At 51.7% G+C, this 12,317-nt stretch overlaps 6 protein-coding genes across 7 annotated transcripts in view; 4 read left to right on the forward strand and 2 right to left on the reverse strand.

Annotated features, from left to right (window-relative positions):
* Positions 1-643: 643 nt before the first annotated feature.
* Positions 644-835, reverse strand: PPTG_19260 (hypothetical protein; the record flags this gene model as incomplete). The annotated part of the gene is made up of 1 exon (XM_008917640.1): positions 644-835. One exon carries the CDS (start codon positions 833-835, stop codon positions 644-646), a length of 192 nt encoding a protein of 63 aa, XP_008915888.1.
* Positions 836-2,965: 2,130 nt separating this feature from the next.
* PPTG_19261 (hypothetical protein) lies at positions 2,966-4,184 on the forward strand. The gene has a single exon (XM_008917641.1). The coding sequence runs from the start codon at positions 3,081-3,083 to the stop codon at positions 4,002-4,004; it is 924 nt and encodes a 307-aa protein (XP_008915889.1). The 5' UTR covers positions 2,966-3,080; the 3' UTR covers positions 4,005-4,184.
* Positions 4,185-4,894: 710 nt separating this feature from the next.
* PPTG_19262 lies at positions 4,895-6,866 on the forward strand (the record flags this gene model as incomplete). 2 transcript variants are annotated; one of them, XM_008917642.1, is made up of 3 exons in its annotated part: positions 4,895-5,377; positions 5,439-6,201; positions 6,442-6,866. In XM_008917642.1, the coding sequence occupies 3 exons, from the start codon at positions 4,895-4,897 to the stop codon at positions 6,612-6,614; spliced, it is 1,419 nt and encodes a 472-aa protein (XP_008915890.1). In that variant the 3' UTR covers positions 6,615-6,866. The 2 variants fall into 2 exon arrangements, with proteins under 2 accessions (XP_008915890.1, XP_008915891.1); XM_008917643.1 differs by having other exon boundaries at positions 5,439-6,866.
* Positions 6,867-7,461: 595 nt separating this feature from the next.
* PPTG_19263 (hypothetical protein) lies at positions 7,462-8,448 on the forward strand (the record flags this gene model as incomplete). The annotated part of the gene is made up of 1 exon (XM_008917644.1): positions 7,462-8,448. The coding sequence occupies one exon, from the start codon at positions 7,462-7,464 to the stop codon at positions 8,446-8,448; it is 987 nt and encodes a 328-aa protein (XP_008915892.1).
* An 809-nt stretch (positions 8,449-9,257) lies between these two features.
* Positions 9,258-11,743, forward strand: PPTG_19264 (hypothetical protein). The gene has a single exon (XM_008917645.1). The coding sequence runs from the start codon at positions 9,301-9,303 to the stop codon at positions 11,683-11,685; it is 2,385 nt and encodes a 794-aa protein (XP_008915893.1). The 5' UTR covers positions 9,258-9,300; the 3' UTR covers positions 11,686-11,743.
* A 60-nt stretch (positions 11,744-11,803) lies between these two features.
* Positions 11,804-12,317, reverse strand: part of PPTG_19265 (hypothetical protein) — a gene marked incomplete at its 5' end in the record, with an annotated part of 1,432 nt that continues 918 nt past the window's right edge. Inside the window, one exon of the mRNA XM_008917646.1 lies at positions 11,804-12,302. Coding sequence (XP_008915894.1) covers positions 11,928-12,302 — 375 coding nt within the window. The 3' untranslated portion in view covers positions 11,804-11,927. The remainder of the gene's footprint in view (positions 12,303-12,317) is intronic.

Consider the following 12,317-nt stretch of genomic DNA (forward strand, 5'->3'; position numbering starts at 1 on the left):
TCTCCGAATTGGCCTTGAAAATCGAATCTGCCAGCAATCCGACACCAGCTGCCACAAGACGCAGTGTTGCACCGCTGCTGTGTCAAAATTGCCTTCACCTCGCAACTCAACAGTCTGTGCGTGGACGTAGCTCCAACAGAATTCTCTTCATCATTTCCTCAAATGAGCTTTTCCACTACCGGTACAGGGCGATAAACCAAGCGCACACTGATGCGCGTCATCACTTCGGACGGTAACACCGTTCATTGTCGTGCACTTCACTTTTAGGTTTTATTTTTTTTGATTCCGCAGTCCGTTCTTGATAGCATCCAGAAAGTCATCAGGCATTTCCTGTTTAAAGTCGACGTAGCCCTGCAGGTCCTGCCGCTTAGCTTTCTGCGCTTCTTTCTTCTTGAATCGTTTAAACTCAGTTTAAAAAAGCTTCACCCCTAAGCTCTTCATCTCCATGAGCGAAGTTGCAGTCTCTTCCTCGTGGACATCCTCACCATCTCGGAGATCCTGACAGTGGCATGCGCCCTCCTTCTCTAGCTTTCAGCCACTTCCTGCACAACATTGTGTTGCGTTTCCTCTTCATGTGCGGCTTCTTCACCCCTTCAGCCCATAAAGGAGTGGCTAGATTCCAGCCAGGGATGCCGCTGGGAGTCTATTCATCGAGAATCTCTCGCGCTTCGACCCCATCCTTCTCCCTCTTGGCTCGAGCCTCGGCGTCCTGCTGCCACTTGTGTAGCGCCACCTCCTGGTTCACATGACGCAGTCGACGACCGTGAAGATCTCGACAGGCACCGAAGGCCTTTGTAGCTTTGGCTCCAGAAGCTTTTCCCATGCTACGCAACATCGCACCGAAAGCTCTTTGCCTCCGCGCAATTCGCCGCGCAGTCGGGCGCGGATAATTGCTGGGTAGCTCGGCACATGGCTGGAGCGTCGATTTTGCGGCCATTTACGTACAAATCGAGCAGCGAAGAGAGTACGCCTTCGCGCTCCTGATGAAGGAGGTGGTAAGCGAGAAAGTGTCCGCGTTGGAGGGGGAAGGAGGCGCATATAGTGCGGTTGAAGTGCACGAGGAATTGCAGCTCCGCCATCATCTCTGATCCAGCCCAAAAGTTGCGAGTAAAATGAAGAGTTGTGGATACTATCCAATCACTCGCACAGCATGAACACGCCGAGCACCACGACACTGCTGATGTAGTACGTCACGGTGATGATGATCATGTGCGTCATAGACTCGGACACTACCAAAGACAGGAACAGCTGGAGCAATAAGTACTCGAAAGCGTTTCGGCCAGATCCTTGGTTTTCCAAGCACAGCAACGGACCGTCAGACGGCGCAACGTCAGCTCCTTAGATCTCCAAGCACGGCCGTGGTCTGGTAGCGGGGCACGTCAGTTCTCCAAGCACAGGATGGACCGGTAGCGGCGCAACGTCAACTCCCTAGCACGAAACTTATTTCCAAATGTTCAAAAGTGTGCAAAAGTCCTTACCTCCTTTTAGGCATATGTTATTACTTAGTTTGGAAGACTTTCGAATTTTGGACGAATTTTGAACATTTTACAAAAGTATTTTAGACCGTTCTGAACGAGTCCAAAACCATCCCTACGAATGGTGTTGTGATTATTCCAGCGCGACCCAAGCGGCAGCTGCGCTGCAAAAGTGACAATAGCATGCCGTGAAAATAGCAAAAACGCCGAGGATTTTTGGGTGCGATACAGTAAATCGTAGGGATCCTCTGTGCTGAAAGTACATGTACGACAAGGCTGAAACTGCAACATCAAACGACATTTCAGCTACATGCAAATATATGAGAGTCTAACGGCGTTTACTCCAAGCAGGAACTTCCTTGCAGCTGCGCTCAAAGCGTATCCAATCGCTACATTATTGCGGTTATTGTGAAGAATTGAACCTCAAATCCGAGGTGAGCAAAATGATGGCACGCCAAATCGCTGGATAATAAAGATTAAAATGAGCTTCAAATGGTGAAATACCGCCAATTGGTGCGCTCTGATTGGCTAGATGAAATGCGTCTCTTTTGCCCCTTCTCACGGCACGACCGATTAAAAGGAACGCTGGACCCGCAGTGCGTCGGTAACGGGTGCCGCGATACAAATACACCAATAGCATTAGTGGAAATATACAGCGGCTAGTGTCGGTGGTTTTTGTCGCCGCTATGGAGTTATTCGAGACCCCAAAAGCCATTTGTCAGAGTCGAGCTGTGATTGGCTGGATTCGCTCTCAATTAATCAGCTGAGCCAGTGCGCAGAAATTAATCTGGCGCATCCCAGACGTTACAATTCGACTGTAACCCTAACCAATCTTCTACGATGACGCCTGCAAGTTGTGTACTTGGTGTTTGTATCGTGCGTCGTAGGTTCACCACGTGGCCATAGAGCTATTGTAGGTTGCCTTCACTTCAGGGCAGGTGCTTTGCATTGGCCGTTCGCTGGGTTGCTTTCTTAGGAAGACAAGATTCACGGTGTTCTCTTCACCAAATTTAGCCAGCAGTGAAAGGTGTGAACTGCACGAATCACCTGCAACTGTCGACTGAAAAAGAGCCAAACTTGCCGTCTGCGATGCTGCTCGGTCCAAAACTGGGCTGAAAGAATCCGTAAAAATGCTGTTGCGGGCCCCTTCTCTGCGAAACGGCTCAGGATTAGTCGTGGCTGAAGGATTAAAATGATTTTTCCAGGCGTCGATAGAAGCTGAAACTTCGCCGTTGCTGTGCCCAGTACTCCCTTCCAAACCCGTGCCAACCTCGCGCACACACGTTCATCGAGAGCGGAAAGCACCGTGCTGTCACGCTTGCACTCGTGAATTTCCTTGCCAAAAAGCCTTGTGTTGCCTTTTTGATTAACCGAGATTAGGGTTGCAACCCTTTCCCGCGCGCCCTCGTCTCAACAGCATTGTCGCTGCTGGCTCCCGCCTCACATGGAGGGGTGAAACCCCTACAAATGACTTGTTCATTCTATCTCCAGATCGCCCGCCAAGACCATCCCCTCCGTCCCGACCGCATTCACCCTGTTTTCCAGTCATTCTGCAATCCGCGTTCCCAAGCTCAAGACTCAGCAACTCATACAGAGCGTCTAAGAATGATGATGATGCACGGAACCGCTCCGGTTTACACCCAGACGCCTGTGAAGGCCCCGGAGTCCGAGACGATCTCCATCTCCATCGGTCTTGGCAACGACCGCTCCTCCTCCATCGTGTTACCGCGCGGCCACGACCTGGTGAAGCACCTGGAGCGCCTCATCCCGGCGCCACAGCCACAGCAGCTGCAGCCGCTCCTGTACGCTCGTCAGCCCCAGAACGAGGAGTCTACTGCGCGCTTCGACGCTGTGCGTGCTCTTTCCTCGATGTCCTACCAGCAGTCTCAGCCACAGGCTCCTATCTCGTCGATGTCTCAGTACATCCACGCCAATTCTCGCTACGAGACGTCCTCGGTCTCTAGTCTGCCGAACTCGCCGCTGTACCACTCGGACAGCTCCAGCAATGGCGGCGTCCGCGTCTACAACCACACTGACGAGTATCTGCACCGCACTGAGCCCCGCGTCACCCGTACGCGCCGTCGCCGCGGTGCTAACAGCAGCAGCGGCAAGCGCTGCCAGGTCTTGGGATGCGACAAGATCTCGGTGAGCCGGGGCCTGTGCCGCGGTCACGGCGGCGGTCGCCGCTGCCAACACGCTGGGTGCACCAAGGGCGCCCAGAGCCGCAGCGACTTCTGCTGGGCGCACGGTGGTGGCCAGCGTTGTGAGGTCAAGGGCTGCATGCGCAGTCGCAAGTCCAAGCGCTTCTGCGTGGCCCACCTCAACTGGGAGAACACGACGCCTGTGTCTCCTGTGTCAACCCGCCCTCTGCACGAGGCTATTCCTCGTCAGATGGAGCTGCCGATGCCTGCTATGCCCAAAAATGTGTCTCCTGTGAGCCCAGTGTCTCTGACGTGCTCTCCTCGACTCCCCAGTCTGCTGCAGGCTCTGCGCAACACACAGCAGTCGTCGATGACGGTGCAGAGCTAAGTTACAGCATAGAAATAGCAGTAGTATCGCCATTTTTTAATTATAGTAAGGCTCAGGCCAGTTTTCATCCAACTTGATCACGACTGCTATTTTTTTCTTTCCGATACTCAAAAGTCGTGAATCTAGCAGTAGCATGAGTTAATAGTACTACTTGTATTAATACTACCGTAGTTGAAGTCTTCATCTTCACCGAATTCTTCTCAACACGAAACGAGAAGCATACCTCTGAGCCATCTCTGCTTTTCAGGGACTACTGTACCACCTCAGCATGAGTCGGGCAGTCCGCAAAGGATAGACCTGGTCTGGTGCGCCCAGGATGTGCGTGCCGGGAAAAGTTTGTCAGCTTACCAGTACTATAAAGCGGGTCTTCTTCCGTTGCTCGTGTTGTCAATGACAACTTGTCATGCTGACACAAGTGGTTTCTTGCAGAATCTATCGAGATTCTTGTCACCGCGGGCTGCACATACCTGTGACAACATTTGCAGCGCATTTTCACGGGCGTGAAAATGAACGTGAAGAATGTTGAATACTGTACCACTACGGGGTTTGGATTGCTAACGCGGAAGCAAGTCCGATTGAAACGCAACGCAGTTCATGTTGTGGTTGAAGTTACATGTACAAGTATTTCCCAGCCAACTGATTTAAGTTCAAATCTACCCCCCTCAGACTTCTGACTGTCCCTGCGCCCCACATCAACACCATAGAGGGACGCGAAATCTTTAGTGTGGCAAGTCTCGGATTCCGGCGCCTCCTCGATCATCTCCAAGGCGAATATGAACCGTTGATTCCCGACTGCTCGGCAACAAACTAGCTCGAAAGCTCGCGACAATGGGGAATGCTAGCCATTATCTTCTTTGCAGACCGGAAGGAACGCAGGTTTGTCGGAAACCATGATGGAAGGGGAGCCCGGCACCCCCATCCGACTGCCGGATGAAGAGACCGCCTTCATTGGACGCAAGGTCGAAGCACCAAAGCGTCAACAACGACTGCAGCAAAAACGTGCCCAGAAGAAGCGTCTCGCTGTGTTGACAATATCCGCCGTGACGGTGCTCGCTGTCGGGACCGTGTGTGTCTTCTTGCAGTCGACGACCTCTAATCAGGTCAAGACGGCTGCGTCACAAGCAATGGCGAGTGACCCGGCAGGCGCCGCGTCGAATGCAGTGACCGTGCCTAGCTTTTCTGTCTACGATGAAGACGGAGATGGCCAAGTCACACTTGGGGAATACCTCGACCGTCTCGCAATCAACCGCGATGCGGCACTTCAACGTGTGGGCGAATCAGGGCTCAACGAAACGGAGAAGGATCGCATCACCGATCTACTGAGAGAAGACTTCGATAAACACTCGAATTGTGTCGCTCGCATCGCGCAACAGGTAATGCAGGGTATTTGAAGTATTCAAGCGCGTAGTTGTTTACCGTTTGTGTTTTAAACAGCATGATGACAAGGTGATGACGGAGCAGAACTTTGACGAGAAGTACAAGAAGTTGACGACCGAGTACTGTCCGATAAACGACGACCGTATCCCCGACAAGTACCAGGCGAAGGAAATTGCACCGAGTCAGGAAGAATCATCAGAAGCTGAAGCAAATGCTGGTGGTGAGTCTGCGGCTAGTGAAGGATCTTCTGCTTCACGCGGCTCCCAGTCAAGTAGTGAGGCCCACTGGAATCCTGATAAACCGGTCGCGCCACCCCGTCCGGTTACCGACTACAAGGAATCAAAGATTCAAGAAGGTATCACTGGTAGTCAACCGGGTGAGGAGAAGCCATGGAGACCGAACTTCCCGACGGAGCCGCCGATACCGTCGAGTGCTGACGACAAGACCTGGGGCCCCAACTACCCAACCGATCCGCCTGTGCCGTCGAAAGCTACTTCGCCGGAAAATGAGCCTGAGTGGAATCCGACGGTGCCGACGAATCCACCACGTGCGGCAAAAAATACGGAGGACTCGTCTGCTAGTAAACCCGAAGGTGTTGGCTCTACGGCATGGAACCCCGAATTCCCTATGGAACCCCCGAAGCAACAGGATCGTGAGTTCCAGTCGGACAACAACAAAGACAAGTATGAGTCGAGTCCAGCAGGAGTGGCGCGGGAGCCAATGGCCGAGATGGCTCCCGAAGGCGAACAGGCGATGCATGCCTACAATACCTACACGGGTAAAGACACAGGTGCGTACAATGCGTACACGGGTGGTGAGGGTGAGTCGACCAAATACGGCGAGAATATGAGAACGGAGCCGAGTCCGGAAGGAGCGGCGTACGGGTCTCCGATAACCGAGATGGCTCCACAAGGTGAACAGCCGATGCGTGCATACAACACCTACACGGGTGCGGAAACCGGTGCATACAACGCGTACATGGGTGCCGAGACGACCAAGTATGGTGAGAATATCAACACCTACGCGGGTGCGGACACCAGTGCGTACAATGCGTACACAGGTGGTGAGTCGACCAAATACGGCGAGAAGGTGAGAACGGAGTCGAGTCCACCTCAGGGTGGAGCAGGTGAGTGGATGTCCCTGGTCGGTGGAAATGTTGAACCTGAACGTGAAGCACAACCGGAGAAGAGTAAGGAGAATTTGCGTGGAATGACCCGTGCCAATGTTCCGTAAAATCTCCATGTAACTCTCATGATCGAGCACACTTGCGCTGTAAACGGACGTCATATTACAAGCGGAAGATTGGTTTGGGGGTGAGCAAAGGTTGGGCCAACAGAGCGAATGCTGTATTCGATCATGGCGGCGGACTGATGTGATTTGCGCGTTGCATTTATTTTTCCATTTACCAGTTTAACCAACAAGGAAATACAGCTCAAAATCTAATTGAATCGACTGAATAAATTTCAAACTGTCGTTTCCTTCAAACTCTTGTCACCACGTTCATTAAGCTTCGAACATCATTATGCAGTCGCGGAATGAGAAGAACGTCTTTGGTACGTATTCCTAATATGTTCTCTCACCGCCCCATTCGATGTTTTGCTTTGGTTTGAGCGGCTCACACTGGATATTGGTACTGGTATTGTACATTCCGTAATCCGAAAAACTCGATTACCAAACATTTCGACAAGCTGGGTTGTTGTGAGGCATGCTGCCAATTGAATACATGCAGATGCTAACTATTTTGGCAAAAACAATCTCTTGTATTTGAGACGAATATCAACACGTGTCAAAAACCTACCATACATGAAGCCCGTTATTGTTCGCTGCAATCAGCAATTCCGTTATCTTCAGGTTGCAGATTGTGCCAGGATCAGGAGTTTGGATGTGCATCCTTGGTTGTATATGCACTGTTCACTCGCTCTGCCTTCATTCTCGTAGCAGAGTGCATGCCCTTCAAGTAGCACAAATTGAGCAGCATATTCCTTCAACAGAGCACCAACATGATCACTTCTCCCCCGCTCACTCACTTTACAATCTTCCATCTCGACTACAAGTCAACAAACACTCTTTTGAAGCAACGATGTCCAGCATCCCCGCGACGTTCAAGGCCTACCAGTTCGCTAACTACAGTGACGCACTCACTGAGACCAAGCTGAACTCGGCAGTCCAGCAGAAGCCTCTGGAGCCCAACCATGTTCGCATTAAGGTGCTGAGTGCTGCTGTGAATCCGCTCGACTACAAGCTACACTACTTCGGATCTCTCGCCATTGCGGTTGGACCCACACCTGAGAAGCCTCTGGGTATGGGCATGGACTTGTCGGGCATCATCGTTGAGGTCGGCAGTGGCAACGTGCGTGGCTTTAAGGTCGGTGACGCTGTCTTCGGCTCGGCGGATATGCAGTGCATGGGAAGCTTCGCAGAGTACATTACGCTCGAGGCGGACCACATCGTCCACAAACCGAGCAACATCACGGTGAATGAAGCAGCAGGCGTGTCGATTGCTGGCCTTGCTAGCTACCAGGGACTGGTTAACCGTGCAAAGGTGCAGGCAGGACAGCGTGTCCTCATTCTGGGCGGTGGTAGTGCCGTCGGACAGTCTGGTATCCAGATTGCCAAAGCTTTCGGGGCTGAAGTCATCACTACAGCGAGTCCTCGTAACAAGGAGCTGGTTAAATCTCTGGGAGCTGACCAGGTGATCGACTACACCTCAGAGAAGTGGGTCGACGCTCTCGCTGAGCACTCCGTGGACATTATTTACGACTGCGCCGTCGAATCCGAGACGTGGTCCACTGACGCCCAGAAGATCCTGAAGAAGAACAGCGGCCAGTTCTTGACCATCGGCATGGTTCAAAACCAAGCGGACTCGCCGATTGGCGCGAAGTTGGTTCAGTATTACTGTCATCCGATTGCTGAGGACTTGGAAGGTCTCCGCAAGCTGATCGAGGCCGGTAAACTTAAAACTACCATTGACTCGGTCTACCCGTTCGACAAGTTGCTGGATGCTATCAAGCACCAAATGTCTGGTCGCGCCCAAGGCAAGATCATCATTGAAATTGCGAAGGAATAAGAGCAAAGAGAAGTCTTGCTGACGAATACAGTTAGTGAGTTCAGAAGGTATCTTAGGTTTCTAATTTCTACGAGTGAGTTTTATTTCTCTCGAACAGCCCGAATAACTTCTGAATACTCGAAATAACTTAGTTCACGTTCAAACGTTTTGCACAAAAAACAACAACAGCGACTTGTCAGCCACGGAAGCTTACCAACGACCATCGAAATATCCGTTTTACACTTCAGCAATCCTACCGCTCAGACTGCAACGTCACAGGAACAGGCACTCAATAGCACCGACTTTGATCCAGCCCAAGCGAGGCACATTGCTAGCAGGCGATGTTCTGGCGACCATGAAGTAATCAGCAGCTATATGCAAGCACAACACACTAGGTTTTGCGACACAACATGGCCAAAGTTTTGCCAACTTGCCATCTCATCCAGCAGACAGGTCTCTAACCGCGAGTTTTCGTCGACAGCGTCATTTTCGCACTTCCCTTCACTTCAACGCCCACTTCCGAACCGTCGTGAGAATCTGAAGTTTGGTGAGAGCGTCTGCCATTGGCTGCTTCGAGTTCTCCAACATTCTCCTATTGGTCAAAAAGACTTTACAAGAAGTTGCAAGTGCAACTTGGCAAACGTTGCATGCCGGTTGGCCACATTTGCCGACAACCAAGCCAACACGCCGTGAAAAACACCACCACTTCAGTACTCAGCACCACTTTTCAATTGGTCGGCCACGTTGTTTTCCTACCAACCGCCACCAGAAAAACTATTCTGACCATCACTCCGCAACCTGTTGCCTTTTATTTCAATCGTCACTTCCCAATTTGCGGCCTCGAGCACACCCGAACACGAGCGAGAGGAAGCCATGGCAGAAGCGCATCAGGCCATCGGCGTCTTCGAGGAGCACAAGCGCGGCGTGGAGCTGCTGTACTCGGACGAAGGCATCCGCATCTCGTTCACTATCCCTCCGCCCCACGAGATCCGACGCAGCGTCGTCCGCGAACTTTTCCACCTCCAGCGAGCCGTCCGACGCGGCGTGTACCCCGCGCCGCCGTTTGTAGCTATCTTGACAGTGGTAGCGATTTCGGTGATTGTTGTGTCGTCCCCTACCGAATCATGGTGGCGCAGTGGACCCATTTCGGTGGTCGTGTGGCATGTTGGCAACTTCCTCATGCCATACTGGCACAGGTTGCCAAACTCGATCTACGTGGCGTATCTGGCTGCATGGGCAGCATTCCTGGGCCTCTTGGTGCTCATGGCAGTCCAGAGACTATTCCTACGTCTACTATTGAGCTACAGAGGCTGGTTATACCTCGCTCCGAGGCAGAAGAGCCGCGTGGTGATGGCCTGGGCCGCGCTGTTGAAGATTTTCGGTGGTCGTCATCCTTTAACCTACTCTTTCCAAGACGCACTACCGAGACTACCTTTGCCACCACTGAAGGACACAATACAGCGCTATCTCCAGTCGGTGCACCCTTTACTGACCTCTAAAGAGTACGAGGAAGTGGAGCGCATGGCCCACGAGTTCGTACACAAGGAAGGTCCCAAGCTCCAGTTCTATCTGTACCTTAAGAGCTGGTGGTCGTCCAACTACGTCACAGACTGGTGGGAGAAGTACGTGTACCTTAAAGGCCGCTCGTCGCTCATGATCAACAGCAATTACTACGCCCTTCCTGGAGCCAATCTCGACTTCAGTCTCACTAAAAAGCCTGTCGCGTTGGCTGCCGCTCTCGTGCATGAATTCCTTCTCTTCAAACAGGATCTGGACCGAGAACACCTGCCACCGCAACTCATTCGAGGCATTGTACCGCTCTGTATGAGTCAATACCAACGGATCTTCTCCTGTACTCGCATTCCTGGCCGGGAGACGGACTCACTCAAGTTGTATCAGCACAAATCGAAGCATATTGCCGTGTTCTGCCACGGTCGCGTGTTCAAGATGCCACTGTTTGAAAAAGGCCAATATGGTAAATTACTTACGAAATTCGAGATCCAGCGTCAGTTCGAGTGGATTGAGACGACGGCGTTGGCTATGGGAGCTCCTAGTAAAGCGGAAGAAAACTTGGCTGCACTCACTGCTGCTGGACGTATCGAATGGGCTGAAAATCGCGAACAATTTTTCTCTAGCGGCGTTAATAAGCGCTCGCTAGAGGTTATCGAGTCGTCGGTGTTTGTAGTGGTGCTGCAGAATGATGTGGCCAAAGACTGGACTTCGATGGGCAAAAATCTCATCCATGGCAGTGGAGGCAACCGCTGGTTCGATAAATCATTTAACCTGGTTATATACAAGAACAGCGTGGCAGGTATTAACGCTGAGCACGCATGGGCCGATGCTCCTGTGATGGCTCATGCGTGGGAACACGTATACACCAAGCAGACGTATACAATGCCATACGACGATAATGGAGACACCTTGGTCCAGTCTGATGACGAGCGAGAGTCCAAGTTGCCGCTTTGTAGAATGTTGCAGTGGGATTTCTCGACGGGTCTGCAAGATGCTGTGCTTAAGTCACTGGGAGACGCCGAGAAATCCATCAGCGACTTTGATCTTAAGGTCATTTCGCACACGGACTATGGCAAGGGATTGATCAAGAAATTTCGAGTAAGCCCTGACGCTTTTATCCAGATGGCACTGCAACTTGCATACTACCGTAACTCGGGTACGATCGCACAGACGTACGAGTCAAGTATGACTCGGTTGTACCGTGACGGTCGTACGGAAACTGTACGACCGGTGACGGATGAATCGAAGGAGTTTGTGCTCGGTATGGTCGATCCCAAACTGTCCGATGCGGAGAAGTTGAAGCTGCTGCAACGCGCTTGTGACGTGCACCAGGACAGCTACAGGAACGCTATGAGTGGCAAAGGTATCGACCGTCACTTGTTCACACTGTACTGCGTGTCGGTGGGTTTTGGCATTGAGTCGCCGTTCCTGAACAACGCACTCAGTCGCCCGTGGCGCCTCTCGACGAGTCAACAGCCTCAGCAACAGACAGAGAACTGGCCTCTCGTTGAGAAGGCTCTAAAGGGAACTCAGTACTCCATCGACGATGCACGTTGCCCTGGTGGTGGCTTTGGTCCTGTCGCTGAAGATGGCTACGGAGTCAGCTACATGATCGCAGGTGAAAATATGCTCGGCTTCCACATCTCCAGCAAGAAATCGTGCCCGTCCACTAGCTCGGACAAGTTTGCTGAAGACATTGAGCAAGCACTGACCGACCTCAAGGCACTGTGGCACCCCAAGGAATAAACCAGTTTAACTAACAATTTTCAGAATTGCATGCCTTTCGAATCAATAGTGACAAAAATAAATGTTTTTTCTTCTTCTTTTTTTTATTTCTTTTCTAAAGATTCACAGAGTGAATATTATCTTGTTCGGATGTGAATGCTTTCGCAAATATTGATTTTTTGAGAACTGGTAAAAGTACGTTGTGATATTTCATCAGAGAAAGCTACATGTTACTCCTTGCTGCTGCGAGAAGGCAGGCAAAGTTACTCGGGGCAAATCTCAATGATGATCTTGCCCTGCGCACGGTTCGACATCTGCAGCTTGATGGCGTCGAGAAGCTTGTCGAGTGGGTACACCGAGTCAATGGTAGGCTTCACGTGACCAGCCTCAACCAACTTGGTCAGACTGTGAATGTCCTCCGAGTTCGGGTGCAAGAAGAGCTGGTGGAATGTCGCACCGATGGGAGACTCAATAGGCTTCGGTCCCATGCCGATAGTCACGAACTTGCCGCTGCTCTTCTTCAACACTTTCTGGGCGTCCATGGCCCACGACTCCGGCTCCACTCCGCAGTCGTAAATCAAGTCAACGGAGTGCTCTGTAAGTACAGTGCCCCACTTCTCCGACTTGTAGTCAATGACCTGGTCAGCACCGAG

Source organism: Phytophthora parasitica, assembly GCF_000247585.1.
Source record: "Phytophthora parasitica INRA-310 unplaced genomic scaffold supercont2.109, whole genome shotgun sequence".
In the NCBI taxonomy this organism is placed as follows: domain Eukaryota; phylum Oomycota; class Peronosporomycetes; order Peronosporales; family Peronosporaceae; genus Phytophthora; species Phytophthora nicotianae.